Source organism: Manis javanica, chromosome 2 (assembly GCF_040802235.1).
Source record: "Manis javanica isolate MJ-LG chromosome 2, MJ_LKY, whole genome shotgun sequence".
NCBI lineage: Eukaryota > Metazoa > Chordata > Mammalia > Pholidota > Manidae > Manis > Manis javanica.
In genome coordinates, this window is record NC_133157.1 from 8138434 (window position 1) to 8154001 (window position 15568).

The following is a 15568-nucleotide window of genomic DNA, read 5'->3' on the forward strand; positions in this document are numbered from 1 at the left end:
AAATGAACACATGGGACTACATCAAGCTAAAAAGCTTTTGTACAGCAAAGGACACTATCAGCAGAACAAAAAGGCATCCTACAGTATGGGAGAATATATCTGTAAATGACATATCTGACAAGGGGTTAATATTCAAAATATATAAAGAACTCACACTCCTCAACACCCAAAAAGCAAACAGAGGATATGAACAGATACTTTCCCAAAAAAGAAATTCAGATGGCCAACAGGCACATGAAAAGATGCTCCACATTACTAATTATCAGGGAAATGCAAATTAAAACCACAATGAGATACCACCTCATACCATTTAGGATGACCAACATAAAAAAGATTAGGAACAACAAATGCTGGCGAGGATGCAGAGAAAGGGGAACCCTCCTACACTGCTGGTGGGAATGTAAACTACTTCAACCATTGTGGAAATCAGTATAGATGTTCCTCAGAAAATTAAAAATATAAATACCATTTGACCCAGGAATTCCTAGGTCTCTCCTAGGAATTTACCCGGAGAAAACAACTTCTCAGATTCAAAAAGACATATGCACCCCTGTGTTTATTGCAGCACTATTTACAATAGTCAAGATATGGAAGCAACATAAGTGTCCATCACTGATGAATGGATAATGAAGATGTGGTACATATACACAATGGAATATTATTCAGCCATAAGAAAGAAACAAATCCTACCATTTGCAGCAACATGGATGGAGCTAGAGGGTATTATGCTCAGTGAAATAAGTCAGGCAGAGAAAGACAAATACTAAATGATTTCCCTCATTTGTGGAGTATAACAACGAAGCAAAACTGAAGGAACAAAATAGCAGCAGACTCACAGACTCCAAGAAGGGACTAGTCGTTACCAAAGGGGTGGGGTGGGGATAGGGTAGGGTGGGTGGGGAGCGAGGGAGAAGGGGATTGTGGGGTATCATGATTGGTGCACATAGTGTGTGTGGGGTCATGGAGGAGATAGTATAGCTCAGAGAAGAAAAATAGGGACTCTGTGGCATCTTACTACACTTATGGACAGTGACTGCAATGGGGTATGGTGGGGGGGACTCAATAATAAGGGTGAATATAATGACCACATTGTTTTTCTTGTGAAACCTTCATAAAAGTGTACTTCAATGAGACCTTAATAAAAAAATAAATTTAAAAAAAAGAATTGATAATAGTAGTTTGGAGGGTAGGCTGGGAGTAAAAGGAACAGTTTTAGTTTGGGTATTTTTGTACTACTTGGGTTTTTGTTTCAAGTATGAATTACTTCCATAATTTAAAAAAGTTGTAGACGTAATATTAAAAATCAGATGCTAAACAGAGACACTATCTATTATTCTAAATGTAAGTTTTTTTAAGTTGTGGCTTATAGAAATTGTACATTTCTTCTGAAATCTAAGCCTCCTCTAAATTATATGGTAGAATGCTATTCAAGATGCATCCACAGACCAGTGTTAGACCATGAACTGTTTATTAGGCTAGCCCACAATGACGTAACTAGAGAATCTGAAAGCAAGCATTTGTAAACTTTTAGAGTAAATTGCCATGACATCTTTATTGAATTCTTTAAAAGTTTCATTCCTCAATGGATGGGAAATGAAAAAAAACTGGTCCTTTACCACAGTTAGCTTGCAAAGCACTTATGTTGTCAATACAGAAAAGACACATTCAATTAAAAGGCTGTTCCCATCATCAGAAACTCTTCAGGCGACTTTAAGAGGGAGCATCAGTGACGGGTATGCAGGCCACGGCATGAGCCGAGCTGACATCATACGACCTACCTATCTCCCTGGGTCACATGGGATGCCAGGGGTCAGTTAATAGACGCCCCTGTGACAGGCCAGGGAAAGGAGGCTGAGGGTCTTTGGATCCCCACCAGTGCGAGAAGACCCCTTCCACTGTGAATAGGTTTCAGTGGCAGATGTGATGCAGTGAAACAAACACGGGCTCTGCAATCAGCAGGCTGAGGCATATGTCTGGATGCCAGTGCCTAACAGCAATATTCTCTTTGACACATGACTTAACCTCTCCCAGTCTCAGTGCCACATCTAGAAAAAGATGACAATAATCCCTATCTTATGGGATTTCTGTGAAAACTCAAGGCAAGACGTGTCTTGAATTTTCATAAAGATCTACTATATATACATACAGATTTATATACCCTACACACACACACACACAGACACACACACACACGCACATTTTTTTTTTGGCAAAAGGGAAGTCACATAGATAGACTCATGTACTGGCATGTAAACTTATGGCTCCTGACCAATACATGAGCTAGGAAATACGGGACCACTAATTTGTTTTGACTACACATGCATCAAAATTGCTTTAGAGAATACTTAAAAGAGGCTATTATACTGAGTCAGCAAATTTTGTCATGAAAAAAGCCTCGTGTCAAGAATACATTGGAGAAAAATGGCAACACACAAAGAATGCCAACCGTAACCACAACCCAGGGCTTAGGTGCAGAACTGCGGTTACCTCCTGGCTCAATTTAAAGCTGTTCTAAGATCACTGGACTCCTGAGAAGCACAAGATGCAGGGCAAAGCATCTGAGCAGGAGAGGAAAATAAGCAGGTGGCTTCAGTAGAGAGCTTCTCATTCCCTCCAATAGGCTAGTGCTCTTCAAGGGCACAGAGGTGAAATGCCGTCACCGGTGGGAGCTCGGAAGAGAGGCGGCAGATGGCACTAGGAGTAACAAAGCCCTTGGTAATCTGAGCCGTTGCACATCCGGGTCTACCCACCAGGGGCAAGGGGGCAGTGGACACCAGCACGTGGATCTGGCTCTAGTAGTGGAGTGACTACTAAGCCCTGAAGGCCTATAGGCCTGTGTGTCTGGCCTAGAGCTACATCCCAGGCAATGCAAACAGACGCATTTCTCCTGCCAGACCCACAGAGATGGTTAGCCAAGAGCTCCTCACATTTGGATTAACTCTGCCATCGTGGGGAACAGAAAGGCCTTGTGAAAATAGGAGATCTGAGCTGAAAGCTCAGAGGGCTTTGGAAATCTCGACCACAGTTCAAGTCAACTCCCTGTCTGGGAGAACCGGCAGGATGTTTGCAGTCATTTAGGAGAAGAACTAAAAGTTTGCTAAGGTGAAAACTAGATGACTTCCTTTCCATCCTGCCATCAGCTCTCAGGTTTAAGAGTGAATTTCCAAATGATTTATTTAAATAAATAATGACTTCATATTCCATATTTTTTTGGGTGGCCTAAGTTTCTAATATTCTGAACCCTGCTCAGACCATAACTCAGAAAATGTGTTCAGGTGTTTCATTCAAAATGAACAACAGCGGTCAGCAGACTTAAAAGACTGGCAGGTCTCAAACACACAATTGAGGGTTTTCAGAACAATCTCTCTAATTTCTACCTCTCAACTCTGGTCAAAAAAGACCCAGTGTCCAGACCAAGAATTTATTGATACAAGGTAAAATCATCAGATTACAGATTTCATGTCATTTTACTACCAAGCCAAACACATGCAAACGAGGTTGCTGGGGAGAATCCTTCCCCAAAGTTGGAGCATGCCAAGGCAGACAGTTTTACCAGAAGGACAGAGTATGGAGAGGTGTGGGGGCTTGAGCGGCAAGGGTAGGTCCTGTCCCTCTTCACAGCCAGCTCCCCACCTCTGGGGACCCTGCCCCGCCCCCAGGAGAGGCGCACAGCTTCCCCCGCTTCCCAGAGGAAAGGGCTGCCCAGGGGAGTGCCACAGCCTCAATGGAAATGCGAGACAACGGGGCTCTCCTGCCCCAGCAGCAAAGCCCTGCAGTGGGAAGCACACACCTGGACCCAGGAGGACGCTCAGCAACAAGCCTCCTAATGGCTTCTCCTTACTTTTGGAAATACAGCATTAGTATAGGATGTACAATTAAGCTATTTACCTGGTAATGCCATCCTTAATCCTAACCTAACCCATTTTCCTATCTCCTCCTTCCTCCCAGCCCAGGGTGCCCTAAAGATCCAGACTTTCAGGAAATAGTCAATCTCCACATATGGTAGAACATTTCTGTGAAGATGAATCCTTCCCAAGGAGAGGCCCACTGGAGCACTCCCCAGTGTGGCCCTAAAGAAAGAGGGGGTATTATGTGGATAAACTTAAGTACACATTTTTTGTATATATTGAATGTAGTGTTTCTCTCCTCCGACAGTGGTGACCAAATCCTCTCTTCCCAGACACAGCCTTCGCCTGGGCTCTCCCAGCCCCCAGACAGACAGACAACGCCGTGGGCAAATTGGTGAGGCATGTCTTATAACTGAAGGTGTCTTCAAATCCGCGTTTAGGATGCTCCCCCAACGTGTGGCTGTGCTCACAGAACAAGGTCATCAGCTCCAAAGTATACGCCTGCTTCCACTCCCACTGCCACAGGGAAGCACGCGTCTGGCAGTTTGAGAATCCTAGTCAAGGAAACGACTGATGGGATGTGACCTGCTCTGTTCTTTTTGGAAAGTAATCCGACAGAAACTCATGAAAAGTTTTTCAACGTCAAACTTTCAAAAAAGTTGCAAAAATAATACATATTAGATAAACTCTACCACCTCTCACCTAGATTCACTAATTGTTAACATGTTGCCTCATTTATCTCTATGTATGTAATTATATTATCTACACTCCTTTCTCGGAACCACTTGAGGGTAAAATGCAGGTATTATGACTCTTCACTCCTAAATTCTTCAGCATGTTATTTCCCAAGAATAAAAGCATCCTCTTGCATAATGATGATAAAATTACTACATTCAGCAAATTTATCACTGGTACAAGAGTATTACATATACAGTCCACATTCAACATTGGCTAATTATCCCAATATTGGTTTTATGGCAATTTTTTCTTGGTCCAGGATCAGGCATTGCACTCAGATATTATCTCCTAAACACTGAAACAAGCACACCATTGACAACAATCCCTATATCTACAGAAAGAAAAGCACTGGTATATATGGGGATTTTAGATATATTAGATAAAAATATATGTGTTTACAGTACCGTTATTTGTAGTAGCAAAAATCTGGAAACAACCTAAAAGGCCATCGTAAGGGACTTATTGAAAAATATTGTGGTACATCCAGACTCTGGATGCTGCTTGCATGTCGACATGATAGTATTTCAGGTATACTAAGTTAAAACATGTTTTTTAAAAGAATTTCACTTCTTTTTTTTAATGTAGCTACTAGAGAATGTAAAATTGCACAGGTGGTTCAGATTACATTTCTGTTGGATAGCTCTGGTCTAGAAGGTCAGAAGGCCCTGCTCTTGAATCCCACATAGATAGTGCCACACTATCTGTGCAACGTGACTTTCCTCTCTACTGACCTGCTCATCAGTACACAATAATAAACATACCTAGCTTATAAGACTGTTGAGAAAAGTAAGTCACCTAATTCATGTAAAACATTCAGCACAAGACCTAGACATAGCTGGTGTTCAAAATGTACACTACCCTTATTATTACATTCAGCATTAGGCGAATAATAAGGAAAGAAAGGCTTCAGACCTGGCTGTACAATGCAGGCAAAAGAAATTAATGTCTCAGATCCTTAGTTTCTTTATTAGAAAATTGGGAGCTAATAATCTACCTCATCAGGTTGCTCTGAGGACTGAATTCTTTCAGGCAACATGTATTTACTGAACACCTACTATGACCTGGGCACGATTCTGGGTACTGGGTCTAGATTAACGAGCAAATCAGATGAAGTTCCTGTCCTTAGGGAGTTTGTATTTCAGTGGAGGGGCTATACCATAAAAAGTACTATTATATAATGTGATGTTGGGTAGTAGTAAGAGAGATGAAGAAAACAGAACAGGGAAAGGGAAGAGAGAGTGATGGAGAGATGCTGCTTCAGCCCATGAAAGTCCTCTTCAGGGACTGACACTTGAACAGAGGCAGAGACATGTACAGAAGAGCCCTTAGGACTGCAGGGCCCTGAGGCAGATGGTGGGTGAACCGGGGAAGAAAGAGGCAGCCAAAGCATAGCTGGGGGCAGGGAGATGAGGCCGAAGAGGAGGCCGGGAGGGACCACAGTGGGCTTGAAGACCTGGGAGGAACTCGGGTCTCACACCCATGTGATGGAGCCACTAGAGTTCCACACAGTTTTCAAAAGGATTCCTGGGACACACTGGAAGAGATGATGCACGTGGCGGGTTCAGCATGGCCTGGCACAAAGTAAGCGTGGGAGCCAATGACATCAGAGCCACAACGTGGAGCCTGGTGAGGGCTGGAGGTGCCCTGGAGGGCACAAAACCTGTTACAACAAGGGGGCCAGAGAAGAAGGGGGCCTGATGGGAAATGCTTCCATGTTCTATGGAGAAATACAATCTGGGACAGCGCCTGCATCCAGGCTCAAGGTCACTACAGAGCCAGCACACTCCCTCCAGCCTCCAAGTGCAAAGGGAAGAAACTGAGTCACAGCTGGACGCGGACCCAGCTGGGCTCCACCACGGGAAACAGTCTTCAGCCAGACCCACAGCAACATGCTGACTGAAGAGAAGACAACTTTCTAAAAAGGTGTGATTACAAAAATTGCCCAAGTAAAATTATCTTTGTAGAAAATAGTCATTGTAAAAACACAGGAAGTACAAAAACATTAAACTCCAATTACCTAGAATACTACAACCAGTAAACAGTATGTTCAGTTGCATATATCCAGGTATTTATGAATATGTAAACATCAAATCTAGACTTTTTTATGTAAATATGTGTGTGTTGTACATGCTCTTTAGAAAACAGCATTATTCTCCATAAATTGTGCTAGAACCTGCTCCTTTCACTTACTATTCAGGTGGTTCATTTCTAAATTGACAGTATCCTTTTTAATGTGCATGGTTTCGCATAAAGAATATTCTATTCAAAAATCCCCTATCGTTGGGTATATGGGGGTTATTAACCTGAGCAAAAAGCCCTGAGCGTGACCCTCTCTAGTGCCCGTGTGGTGCCCAGCCACCCCATCAGCTCTGTTACTTACAGCAAATTCCTCAGGAGTCACTTTCAAGACATCGAAGACAACGGCGTCGTAGCTCTTGCTGGCATAGTCGCAGCTCTGGCCCTCCAGAGAGTCTGAGCTGCTGCTGCCCTAGGGAGAGGACGGGAGATACGGTGCCGCCTGAGCAGTCTGCGGACTCCAGAACCGCTCACTCCCAAATCTCCGACACGAGGCCACAAGAGTGACAGTGTACAAAGGCACAGCTTCTGCTGCCTGGCGCTTCGTGCCACCCCAGGCACTCTGTGAAGCGCTTCATATGTACGATCTCATTTAATCCTCACAGGAACTCTCTGAGTGCACACTATCATTATTCCCCCTTTACTCAACAGGCAGGAGGGGCGATGTGACTTCCCCAGGGTATCTCAGCTAGGAAACTAAAGAGACCACAGGTCAACCTAGTTCCGCAGCTACCTGACCCCAGAGCACATACCCTCACGCACTACTCTCAACTGCTTCCAACTGGCTGTGTAGAGGTGGGTGGAAAGATAAGCCCATGCTTCCTTCAGAGAGAACAGGCCTTCACACCTCCAGAGGCCTGAGGGGATCATCTGTTTTGTTACTCTTGCAAACATTACCTAGTTTCACCTTTTTTTTCTACTGGAAGTCATGGCAGGAAATTTCATGTATGGACCAGTTGAAATACAAAGCCTATTAGCTGATGAGGTGAGAGGTAACCAGTTGGCTTTGGAGAAAACTGTATTTAGTAGAGTCCCTTGTTAAGAAGAACATATGAGTCCTACATGTAAGAAGAAAGGTAGCCCACAAAAGAGCAGGTTAAAACCCCCAGTGTGGCCAGTTTCATGAAACCCAACACTGTGATGCTCCCAGAATGCTGAAAACACCTTCTTTTTTATTTTAATTTCATCAGATTCTACTTTGGGGAACCAGTTGAGCTTACCACCCAAAAATTGCACCCCATTCACAAATGGTTTTACTTGTCTCAACCCATGAAGGGGGATTTTGTGGTTTCCATTAACCTCAACATCTTGGACTGGGACTTAGAGAATATGCTTTTATTAATTCCTATTATTTCACTCTTTACAAAATGGCTCTACCTGGAAAAAATTTGCAATCTTACTGGAAACTAGAGTGTTTTAGGCCAGTGAGGGCAATTAATAGTCAACAACTGAAAACATGAGGTTAAAAGGAGGAGCGGAAACTTGAACCTGCAGATTCCAGTAGGCCCAGTCATCTGAAGGCTTTACAAATGAGGCTGTTACACTGAAGCTCAGAAACGGGCTTAGAAGTGGTGTGTGCAGTGTGAGCAGCTCTAAAGCCAGACGGGCTTGGTGAAAGTGCCAGCCCCACACACTGCTGTCTGACCTCAGGCAAGCCGTTCCTTGAACTGAATCTCAGTTATCACCTGTGAAATGGCACTACCAGAACCTACTCCCAGGTTGTGTTTGGGTTATACACAGTGAAGTTCTACAAAGCAACTGGCAGCATGCCCCTCCGAAGGAGATGCCGATTCAAGGACGGCCTAGCAGGCTCAGGCATGACTATTTTTAAAGTCCTATAGGTGATGGGACAATCTCCCCTGAGGAGGATCTGTGTTAAAAGACTGATCCTGAATGCCTCTGAACGGGCAGTGTACTCTGCTCACAGTCTTATACAGAGAGGCTGAACAGACGATTGCCTATAAATCACTCTGCACTTCCAGGAAGCAGATGGGATGGGGTGACGGGGCTGGTTTTCTTCAAGACAGTGTAGTGTCATCATGATCCGCAGCACTGGCTGACGGTCACCAAGGCCTGGCTTGGAATCTCCACCCATCACTGACCAGCTGTGTGGCTGAAGCCATTTTATTCCCTTCACCCTGTCAGTTTCCTCACCTCCAGGTTCCAGGTGAAGCAACAGGACACACCTGATAGGGTCACTGTGAGGATCAAGGGAGATGATGTCTGAGGAATGTGCAAAAATGGGCCTGGCACAGAGTGAGCACTACATTATGGGTGTCTACGTGTATAAATGTGTCACCCAGTCCCAAAAGCATACAGAGCACCTCCATTATATGTGTATTTATTCATTCATTCATTCAACAGATATTTATTGAGCATTTACCATGTTCCAGATACACATATATGTACATATGTGTATATATATACATATGTATAAATATATGCAGAATATATATGTGCAAATGTGTGCACAGATGTATATATATATACAAACATATATACACACACAGACAAGAAATGAAAGAAGTTTTACTCTAAATGGAGTACAAATTGTAAATGTGAATAAAGTCTGATTCCTCTAGTTATCAGAGTCCATTCCTGAGATTTCAGGTTTTATAACTTTTCCTGTGACACCCCATTGCTTCTGCCCCAAACACACATGCTCATAGAAGTGGCCTTACTTAATGAAAACTTGCCCCAGATACATTCATTGGTGGTGGTGGTGGTGGTGGGTGGTGGTGGTGGTGGTGATGATGGTGCAGTAACATTATTTAAACCTATATTTGTGCCATCAGGGAATTGTAAAAGGTACCCACAAGTCTGCTTTCAGAACCAGAGATCAAAATAAGGAATTTTTTGGAAAGGTTTGTATAAATGAATTGGTTGCTGTGAATTTCTAGCAGATTACACAGGATCATTTCAAAAGGCCAGCCAGACTACGAGGGCCTTGTGAGCTCAGAACACTGAGCGCTCCCTTGCCAGCTGTTGCAGGAGCCAGGCATTACGCATTCAGCATGGTGGCACCCCGGGGTCTCAGACAACACCCACTCCTCCTGTATGCCTCTTTTCCATTACAGAACCTGGAGAGCAAACTCCCAAACCCCCAGGCCACTCTCAGACCACCAGTCCTTAGAGCCATCTCCTACTGAGCAAGGTAAATAAGAGCACAGGGCCAGGTGGAATCACTTCTGTCTGACTTCATTCTGGAATGTGTGACTTACTTAATAAGCAGCGGCTTTTCTTGGGAAAGGTCTGATCCCTTATTGACACCAAAATGGAATGTGGCACTTGCTACAACTGGACGGGGCAGGTATTCGTTTTTTTTTTTTTTAAGAGAACAACTTCAGAAAACACACTGATCCTCAGGGCTGAACACCTCCCAGATCTCACGCCTGGCATGGCAAGGGGCCTCAGGAGTGCTCAGATGCTGGCATTCATGGGGTCCTGCAGCCTTGCTGTCCAGGACTGTCCCGGCTGGGCCTGGGTCGGCTGAAAGGAGCCCCCCGCCCTGCCCCTCCACAGTCCCAATCCTTGCAGTCTCTGTACCTGCGGAGTGGGGGAGGTGACCAACACGCTAGCCATCAGACCATTCCTCTTGTCCATAGTCTCCGGGCCACGGGGAGCTTCAGGGCAGACTCTGTCGGTGACATAACCTATCTGGAGACGTCCTGCAAGGCAAAGGGGCTCATAAAAACCAGCCTTCAAAACCAACTTAATCCCTCCCCACCATGGGAAGAAGTTCTGCTGGTCCTCAGCAGATGAGCCCAGAGGAGACCTTTAAAGAAAGGTTATAAGCTGGTGGCCTCCAGGCTAAATATGGCCCACAGATGTGGTTTGTTGGGCTTGTATAGGTTTTCATATTTTTTTAATCAATCACCAATGTTTAAAAATTGGAAGGTTTCACAAAGAATTCTGGATTCCCACGGAATGCAGGATTGAGCCCACATTCCTGCATGACAACCATTCGCTGGGCTGAGCAGTGGCTGCCCCTCGTCCTGGAGCCGGCGCCTTTTAGACCTGCCTGGTCTGAGCAACCATCCCGGTACATGCCTGGCTCTTGCAGGCACTAAAGCTTGGGACGTTTGTTTTATTTATTTATTTACTTACTTTTATTTTTTATTTTTTATTAAGGTATTATTGATATACACTCCTATGAAGGTTTCACATGAAAAACAATGCGGTTACTACATTCACCCATGTTATCTATCATGTCCCCACCATACTCCATTGCAGTCACTGCCCAACAGTATAGTAAGAAGCCAGGGAGTCACTATTTGCCTTTTCTGTGCTATACTGTCTTCCCCATGATCCCCCACACACCATGTGTGCCAATCATAATACCTCTCATTCCCCTTTTCCCTCCCTCCCCACCCGCCCTCCCACACTCCATCCCCTTTGGTAACAGCTACTCTCTTCTTGGAGTCTGTTGCTGTTTTGTTCCTTCAGTTTTGCTTCATTGTTATACTCCAAAAATGAGGGAAATCATTTGATACCTGTCTTTCTTGGCAAGGCTTATTTCACTGAGCATAATACCCTCTAGCTCCATCCATGTTGTTGCAAATGGTAGGATCTGTTTTTTTCTTATGGCTGAATAGTATTCCATTGTGTATATGTACCACCTCTTCTTTATCCAGTCAGCTACTGATGGACACTTAGGTTGCTTCCATATCTTGGCTATTGTAAATAGTGCTGCAATAAACATAGGGGTGCATATATTTTTTTGAATCTGAGAAATTATATTCTTTGGGTGAATTCCTAGGAGAGGAATTCCCAGGTCAAATGGTATTTCTATTTTGAGTTTTCTGAGGAACCTCCATATTGCTTTCCACAATGGTTGAACTAGTTTACATTCCCACCAGCACTGTAGGCTTCTCCTTTCTCCCCATCCTTGCCAGCATTTGTTGGTCTTTGTCTTTTCAATGCTGGCCATCCTTACGTTGTGAGGTGATATCTCATTGTGGTTTTTATTTGCATTTCCCTGATGATTAGTGATGTGGAGCATCTTTTCATGTGCCTGTTGGCCATCCGAATTTCTTCTTTGGAGAAGTATCTGTGCATATCCTCTGCCCATTTTTTAACAGGGTTATTTGCTTTTTGGGTGTTGAGGCCTGTGAGTTCTTTATATATTTTGGATGTTAATCCCTTGTCAGATATGTCATTTACAAATATATTCTCCCATACTGTAGGATGCCTTTTTGTTCTGCTGATGGTGTCCTCTGCTGTACAGAAGCTTTTTAGCTTGATGTGTTCATTTTTTATTTTGCTTCCCTTGCTTGAGGAGACGCATTCAGAAAAAAGTTGCTCATGTTTATATTCAGGAGATTTTTGCCTATGTTGTCTTCTAAGAGTTTTATGGTTTCATGACTTACATTCAGGTCTGATCCATTTCAAGTTTACTTTTGTGTATGGGATTAGACAATAATTCAGTTTCATTCTCTTGCACGTAGTTGTCCAGTTTTGCCAACACCAGTTGTTGAAAAGGCTGTTATTTCCCGATTGTATGTACATGGCTCCTTTATTGTATACTAATTGACCATATATGTTTGGATTTATATCTGGGCTCTCTAGTCTGTTCATTGGTCTGTGGGTCTCTTCTTGTGCCAGTACCAAACTGTCTTGATTACTGTGGCTTTGTAGTAGAGCTTGAAGTCAGGGAGCATAATCCCCCCTGCTTTATTCTTCCTTCTCAGGATTGCTTTGGCTATTTGGGGTCTTTTGTGGTTCCATATGAATTTTAGAACTATTTGCTGCAGTTCATTGAAGAATGCTGTTGGTATTTTGATAGGTATAGCATTGAATCTGCAGATTGCTTTAGGCAGGATGGCCATTTTGACAATATTAATTCTTCCTATCCATGAGCACAGGATGTGTTTCCATTTATTGGTATCTTCTTTAATTTTTCTCATGAGTGTCTTGTACTTTTCAGAATATAGGTCTTTCACCTCCTTTGTTAGGTTTATTCCTAGGTATTTTATTCTTTTTGATGCAATTGTGAATGGAATTGTTTTCCTGATTTCTCTTTCTGCTAGTTCAGCATTAGTGTATAGGAATGCCACAGATTTCTGTGTATTAATTTTGTATCCTGCAATGTTGCTGAATTCAGATATTAGATCTAGTAGTTTTGGAGTGGATTCTTTAGGGTTTTTTATGTACAATATCATGTCATCTGCAAACAGCAACAGTTTAATTTCTTCTTTACCAATCTGAATGCCTTTTATTTCTTTGTGTTGTCTGATTGCATGGCGAGGACCTCCCAAACTATGTTGAATAAAAGGGGAGAGAGTGGGCATCCTTGTCTTGTTCCTGATCTTAAAGGAAAAGCTTTCAGCTTCTCGCTGTTCAGTTGATGTTGGCTGTGGGTTTATCATATATGGCCTTTATTATGTTGAGGTACTTGCCCTCTATACCCATTTTGTTGAGACTTTTTATCATGAATGGATGTTGAATTTTGTCAAATGCTTTTTCAGCATCTATGGAGATGATCATGTGGTTTTTGTCCTTCTTTTTGTTGATGTGGTGGATGATGTTGATGGATTTTCGAATGTTGTACCATCCTTGCATCCCTGGAATAAATCCTACTTGATCATGATAGATGATTTTTTTCATGTATTTTTTTAATTTGGTTTGCTAATATTTTGTTGAGTGTTTTTGCATCTATGCTCATCAGGGATATTGGTCAGTAATTTTCTTTTTTTGTGGTGTCTTTGCCTGATTTTGGTACTACAGTGATGCTGGACTCATAGAATGAGTTTGGAAGTATTCCCTCCTCTTCTACTTTTTGGAAAACTTTAAGGAGAATGGGTATTAGGTCTTCACTAAATGTGTGATAAAATTCACTGGTGAAGCCATCTGGTACAGGAGTTTTGTTTTTAGGTAGTTTTTTGATTACCAATTGAATTTCATTGCTAGTAATTGATCTGTTCAGATTTTCTCTTTCTTTCTGGGTCAGCCTTGGAAGGTTGTATTTTTCTAGAAAGTTGTCCATTTCTTTTGGGTTACCCAGTTTGTCAGCATATAATTTTTCATAGTATTCTCTAATAATTCTTTGTATTTCTGTGGTGTCCATAGTGATTTTTCCTTTCTCATTTTTGATTCTGTTTATGTGTGTAGACTCTCTTTTTTTCTTGATAAGTCTGGCTAGGGGTCTATCTATTTTGTTTATTTTCTCAAAGAACCAGCTCCTACTTTCATTGATTCTTTCTATTGTTTTATTCTTCTTAGTTTTATTTACTTCTGCTGTAATCTTTATTAAGTCCCTCCTTTTACTGACTTTGGGCCTCATTTGTTCTTCTTTTTCTGGTTTCGTTAACTGTGACTTTAGACTGTTCATATGGGATTGTTGTTCTTCCTGAGGTAGGCCTGAATTGCAATATACTTCCCTCTTAGCACAGCCTCTGCTGCATCCCACAGATTTTGCAGTGTTGAATTATTGTTGTCATTTGTCTCCATATATTGTTTGATCTCTGTTTTTATTTGGTCATTGATCCATTGGTTATTTAGGAGCATGTTGTTAAGCCTCAATTGTTGGTGGGCTTTTTCATTTTCTTTGCGTAATTTATTTCTAGTTTCCTACCTTTTTGGTCTGAGAAGCTGGTTGGTACAATTTCAATCTTTTTGAATTTACTGAGGCTCTTTTTGTGGCCTAGTATATGATCTATTCTTGAAAATGTTCCATGTGCACTTGAGAAGAATGTGTATCCTGCTGCTTTTGGGTGGAGAGTTCTGTAGATGTCTGTTAGGTCCATCTGTTCTAGTGTGTTGTTCAGGGCCTCTGCCTCCTTACTTATTTTCAGTCTGGTGGATCTGTCCTTTGGAGTGAGTAGAGTATTGAAGTCTCCTAGAATGAATGCATTGCATTCTATTCCCCCTTTAATTCTGTTAGTATTTGTTTCAGATATGTAGGTGCTCCTGTGTTGGGTGCATAGATATTTATAATGGTTATATCCTCTTGTTGGATTGACCCCTTTATCATTATGCAATATCTTTCTTTGCCTTGTGCCTTTCTTTGTTTTAAAGTCTATTTTGTCTGATACAAATACTGCAACACCTGCTTTTTTCTCCCTATTAGTTGCATGAAAGATTTTTTCCATCCCTTCACTTTTAGTCTGTGTATGTCTTTGGGTTTGAAGTGAGTTTCTTATAGGCAGCATATAGATAGGTCTTGTTTTTTAATCCATTCAGTGACTCTATGTCTTTTGATTGGTGCATTCAGTCCATTTACGTTTAGGGTGATTATCGATAAGTATGTACTTATTGCCACTGCAGGCTTTAGATTCGTGGTTACAAAAGGTTCAAGGGTAACTTCCTTACTATTAACAGTCTAACTTAACTCATTTAGTATGCTGTTACAAACATAATCTAAAGGTTCTTTTTTTTTCCCCCTCCTTTTCTTCCTCCTCCATCCTTTATATATTAGGTATCATATTTTGTAATCTTTTCCTATCCCTTTTTATTACCTCTGGTGACAGCTGTTCAACCTGAGGAACACTTCCATCTGTAGCAGTCCCTCCAAAATACACTGTAGAGATGGTTTGTGGGAAGTAAATTCTCTCAGCTTTTTCTTATCTGGAAATTGTTTAATCCCTCCTTCAAATTTAAATGATAATCTTGCCAGATAAAGTATTCTTGGTTCGAGGCCCTTCTGCCTCATGGCATTAGATGTATCATGCCACTCCCTTCTGGCCTGTAAGGTTTCTGCTGAGAAGTCTGATGATAGCCTGGTGGGCTTTCCTGTGTATGTGATCTTATTTCTCTATGGCTGCTTTTAATAGTCTGTCCTTATCCTTGATCTTTGCATTTTAATTATTATATGTCTTGGTGTTGTCCTCCTTGGGTCCCTTGTGTTGGGAAATCTGTGCACCTCCATGGCCTGAGAGACTATCTCCTTCCCCAGATTGAGGAAGTTT

The 15568-nt window shown here is 42.3% G+C and overlaps 1 protein-coding gene across 23 annotated transcripts in view; it reads right to left on the minus strand.

Moving 5' to 3' along the window:
- The window catches only part of RALGPS1 (Ral GEF with PH domain and SH3 binding motif 1), a 270250-nt gene that overhangs the window by 211242 nt on the left and 43440 nt on the right, over window positions 1–15568 (minus strand). For 22 of the 23 annotated variants that reach the window (XM_073224311.1, XM_073224316.1, XM_073224323.1 and 19 more), the window contains 2 exons: window positions 10209–10330; window positions 6967–7074 (listed from right to left, as the gene is read on the minus strand). In XM_073224311.1, the coding sequence (XP_073080412.1) occupies window positions 6967–7074; window positions 10209–10265 (165 nt within the window). In that variant the 5' untranslated portion in view covers window positions 10266–10330. The remainder of the gene's footprint in view (window positions 1–6966; window positions 7075–10208; window positions 10331–15568) is intronic. The other variant, XM_073224325.1, reaches the window with a different exon arrangement.